Source organism: Trichoderma asperellum, chromosome 5, assembly GCF_020647865.1.
Source record: "Trichoderma asperellum chromosome 5, complete sequence".
NCBI classification, from domain to species: domain Eukaryota; kingdom Fungi; phylum Ascomycota; class Sordariomycetes; order Hypocreales; family Hypocreaceae; genus Trichoderma; species Trichoderma asperellum.
Window position 1 is genome coordinate 2,333,007 of NC_089419.1, and position 5,198 is coordinate 2,338,204.

General features: G+C 52.4%; 1 protein-coding gene across 1 annotated transcript; it reads left to right on the forward strand.

Annotated features, from left to right (window-relative positions):
• Positions 1-934: 934 nt before the first annotated feature.
• Positions 935-1,273, forward strand: TrAFT101_008929 (uncharacterized protein; the record flags this gene model as incomplete). The annotated part of the gene is made up of 1 exon (XM_066128471.1): positions 935-1,273. The coding sequence occupies one exon, from the start codon at positions 935-937 to the stop codon at positions 1,271-1,273; it is 339 nt and encodes a 112-aa protein (XP_065984590.1).
• Positions 1,274-5,198: the final 3,925 nt, after the last annotated feature.

Genomic DNA, 5,198 nt, shown 5'->3' on the forward strand with positions numbered 1-5,198 from the left:
CGCTGACCAAATATGGCAGTTCAGGCAGGGCGTCCTTCGAGACAAAGAGACGAGTCTGCCAAGAGTGGACTCGGTGGGCTCTAGCCGTCGATCTGGCCTTGGGGTCATCATCAGTGATCACTCGGCTGCGGCCCCACTGCAGCGGCGGATGACATGGACACGAAGAAGCAGAGGCGAGGTCCTTGAAAGCCGTTGTACGAGGCACCCTGGTGCGGCCTGTTTTCCATCTTCTTTCCTCTCTCTTCTATGGCTCCTCTTTCTTCATCTCAACACCGGCTTCCGTGCTCTGGTTCGTCTGCAGTCAGCTGGGGTAACGCACGATCTAGACATGCCAAGTTTAGCCGTGAGGGGATGAAATCAATGCTGGCAATAACCCGGCCCCCGTGATAAAGCCGTGTGACTAGTGACGTTGGCATAAGAATCGGAGCAAAAAGTGAGGACGTAAATGGATCAGTGTCGACTTTTGGCTATAGAGACGCCGGATAGATATGCGCCTAGGTAAGTTGGAGGTTTTGAGCCTAGCCAGCATGATACAAGGATAAGGTGCCCTGTACTAAGTGACAGTTGCCGGATACTGTACCTATATCTTTGACATGCCATTTAGCGTTTCAAGGCAATTCAGTACCATTACCTCTATTCCATGCTCTAGGCTGTTTTCACGCAGGTTTGCTTATAACACTTATGCTTGAAGCTTCGAAGCTCTTGGGTTACAAAAAGTGGATGCCTTGGTGCTAAGGCAGCGCCCTTCAGCAAACTGATCCCCGCCCTCACCTCTGTTCATTCGAATTTGCGCTTGTCCGCAGAGCCTTGCTGCTGGAAGATACAGAGCACTGCTATGTTGAGTCTCTGAAGGGAATGCGAGGCTGAAAATCGCCGGGGATTACTAACGCCTATATTTGCGTGACAGGATTCCAAACACAGCAGAGAGACGGAGATGCTCACACCTTGCTCTTACAAGCAAGGGCGACGCAACCTGGAGAATCGAGGCCTGCAGTACTCGCATCTCGCTGCAGCGGCGCTTCAGCTTACCACCACCCAGCTAATTCTCCGTTCTCCCGGCCTCTTCAAGCCGGCACAGCAATACTGCGCAGCAGCACCTCTTCATGGTGGGCCGTGTCTGTGCAGGAATCTCCCGCGCCGCCTGTGGCTTCGGCACGCCGCCGCTGAAGCTGGTGATCAGAATCTGGTGGTGTACAGCGCAAGCCCGCTGAAGGCACCTCAAAGTTTCTGGGCCCACCAGCTTTTTCTCTTTTACGTGCCCCTGCGCCTCTGAGCCCCTGTAGGCACTCGTCCCGCGCGCCCCGTAAGGCAGGTACCCCGTCCAAGCCATGTTCTGGAGCCAACCAAGCCACCAAGGGCCTTGATTTCGACGCCTGCAGGCCAATGCATGAGCACGGAGTGTCTGCGGTTATATCTCGAGTGCTTTTGACGGCAGAACACTAGCTCGTACGCGGCCTAGCGTTTAGCCCCCAACTAACTGGAGGTGGAGTTGACAGCCGCGCCTTGCTCCGAGTCTCAGAGAACTTTCAGGTGATGGGTGGAGCGGCCGTGCTGGTGTGGACGCGAGAGGCACCCACTCACTCATCACTCATACTATTCACTGTATGTACACACAAGGTACAAGTACGAAGTACAATGCTGAACGTATTCGAGCCAGCAATGTTGCCTACAAACCTTGAAGACGTCAGGAGCCGCGCCCCCCTGGTTTCTCTGCAAACCAGGCCCAGGTCACGCATGTCCTCCAAGCTTTAGGTCGGCTGGCATTGCCGGCAGAGCAAGAAGCTCCCTTGATTCACACACTTGCACCCCATGGTATACAGACACTGGCTGGCCCACCATGGCCATCTATCAACCTTGCAAGCAAAAAGTATGTTTTGGGATTGTCACCTACGGTCGCTTACAAGGCAGCAAAGTGCGAGTGCAGGGCTTTTGCGCCTTCTCCAGGCTTCAGTATTTCTCGGGCCGTCGAAGCGTAACCCACGTCGACAAAATTGAGCACTGGAAGACACGGGCATTGCAAGGGTAGTCAGGGTCGTGGCCTTGTGTGCATGAATGCTCAATCAATCGTGGCGTGTGTGTGTACTTGTACAAGATGCGAGGTACGGAGTTACTACTAGGTAGTCGCCGAGTTCGAGGCCTCGTCAAGTCACGAAACGACAAGGGCCATTCCCCCCATCGCTGCTAGCTTTTGCGCAACACAGAAGCTCTGCTTTCATAGGGAGGCAGGCTGGTATCTACAACAGCAACTACCGCCGAGGTCTGAAGCACAACGCTCCGTTCGCAGTTCGGTTTGCCATCCGTCTACAAGTAGGACCTCGAGTAGGACCTCCTTGCAGGCACCAGTGAAAACTTTATCGATTATCACACGCTACAGTAGCATCCGGCAGGCTCGCCGTTGAGATCCACTGCGGACGCGCCATTTCTAGCAGGGTAGATACATTGTTTGTCAACTGCCGAGCGGAATTGTATGCATACTTGTGCTACCTCGGCTTGCGCTGCGGAAATAAAAGTCATACACGGTGACATTGATGTTGCCGTCCGATTCAACTACTGTACTGCCCTGCCTTGCCCTGCCTTGCCCTGCTTATTCTTAGCATTGCCAGCTCCTACAAGTAAGTATTACCTCTTTTTTTCCCTTGACCCATAGTATCGAGCTTTTTAAGCTTTAATGCCTCTAGTGCTATTCTTCCTCTACCTGCCCCTTCCAACATGCTGTACAGAGCGCTGCTGCTAGTTATTATCCGTACTACCTATTATCTGCCCTTTATACACACCACAAGTGATCTGGTCGCCCATGTTAGCAACACTTCTCCTTTGCAGATGATGATTTGACACTACTACTTCTACCTTAGCTCCTTTCATATATCATTTTACGGAGTGATCGCCTCACCGACAGCCTGGCTTCTTTAGGTGCTGGCAAGGTTAAAGTAATGCTAGCAATAGCGGCCATCATCGCTGCACTTGGGGCAAGTAGGTACGGAGTGCTAGTGGAGTCATTCGATGGGCTAAATTCCTTTAAATTACCTTCCATTAGCACAGCCAATCAGCTCTTGGCAGCCCGCAGCAGTTGTAGATGTCAAACGATATGACCTAAGACGGCAGGTACGCAGTGCATTGTACGCAACGGCCTTGCTTCCTCCGACCACAAACGACTATGCTGGCAACGTACTTTTGCTTAGCTGGAGAACGAACTCTTAAATTCATAACCAAAGTACCAGGCACTTGTTTTGACTACTATAGCCTTACAAGGTTCTAACCTATCCAGAGGCTGAAAACAAAGTACGTACCAATATAACGCTTCTTAGTACTTAGTGCCTGTAGTACCTTAGTAGTAAAACGGCTCAACAACCTGGGCATTCGACCTTTACAGGCACTACTATACGTATACCAAGGTAGATGTGCTTTTAGCTCCCTTTGATACTGGCAGGACGGAGTACAAGTACTAGGTAGTGGGTACTAAGAATTGAAGTAGGTACTACGGGGCACGAGATCTGCCAGAACGTGACATTCGGCACTCCAAAGCATCAACATGTATACCTAGGTAGCACTTGTGCGGCAGCCGACAGATCCTACTACACCTGAGGTGCCGACCTACAAGTATACTGATGTAAGCTAAGGTTACTGGAAGAAATGCAGGGCCGATCAGGCAGGCAATACACCAAGTACTTGCTTGAAACAAATCTGCTGAGGCCGCCTCCATTCAGGACACGTTTTCTTCTCTTCATCTCTCCTTTGGGACGCCTTCACCTCTGCGGCTGCGATTAATTACCCATCCTAGGCAGTATTTCCGGCCATCATTCATGCGCGCCACGCCTTATCCTACTCAGTACAACTGCTCCGCACACTGACAGGCATCAGTAGCGCTCAGGCCATCCATGTGACGGCAGGGCTGGCCGCAGAAGCAGGTCAGCCAATCTGCGTCTCTGTCCTGCTCAAGGAGCGTCTTGGCCTCGACGGTGCCCACCAGCAGCCACGCCGTATAAGTGATAGCCCCAATCGTGGTCCTGTCCTCATCTCAAGTTTCATCGCACTGCGCCGGGCTTTTATTCCTCGCTGGCGATGTAACCATCAGGGGCCTTTGGGGGCCGCTCTGGAGATCTGACTATCGAGGGCGCCCATCTAATTCTCATCGTGCTGGTCAACAAGCAGCGCAGGATGGCCGATGGGTTACTTCCCGTCTCCCCACTCCCATGCTCTTTTGCCATCACCAGGCATCCTTGACGTCCCACGCGGGAGCATGCCACTTGCTGTGGCCACTCCCAGTGCTCGTGCCGCGTACAAGTATCGTCAAGCAAGCACGGACAGGGCACAGGCAGTCCACGAACGCGGGAGATATTCATGGCGGACGGTCATGACGAGGGGCCAGGACAGCTAGTTCGAGCGATGCTTCGGCCGAGTACCTACCTACTCGCACAAGCTACCGTCACTACATGTATCTGCTTGTTTGTCGCTGTGCTAAACCGACCTGGACAGAGCTTCGTTCGCTCCCTGGCCTTTTCATGGATCCTCTTATCCGTGTCTTTGAGAGTCTAGACAATGCCCTCGCCATGTGCCTGCAACTATCCAGCGTGCCTCACCATTCCACCTTGCGCGCCGTGTCCATGGTGCCAGGTGCAAGGCTGTTATTGTTGTTTTTGAAGCTCAAGAAAACGGGTGATTTATGAACAAAGCACGCACAACCACGGTCCAAAAGACGTTATCTATACAGTAACACACTGCGCTGACCCCATATGCTTCACACAACCATGCATACACACATGCTATCGCTTGCCCTCGGCTTTTGTCCGAGGTCATTTTAGCGACGTCACGGAGCTGTGCCGGCACTACCAGGGAGGGCCGAACCCGTCACCCATCGCTGTTCATTACTGCGAGCCACTACGTGCGGGAACAAGCTTCATCGCCCACCACTAAAATGTATGAGATCACGCACAATCGTCCAAGGCTTTCATGCAATCTCATTTGTCAAATGATGCATCCAAGGGCTTTCTCGATTACCAGTCCAAGGGCTTTCTCGATTACCAGCAGCAACTCTAAGACTAGAGGCTCCCTTGCCCCTCCTTCGAATACAAGCACATGCGTCGAATTTACTCGCGACTCGTCTGCAAAGCGCTATAATTGGAGTCTCGAGTTAAGCGGCCTTGTTTGCATGCTTATTGGGAGGCCACTACCTAGTACGGAGTAGTATATGCAAATTTACA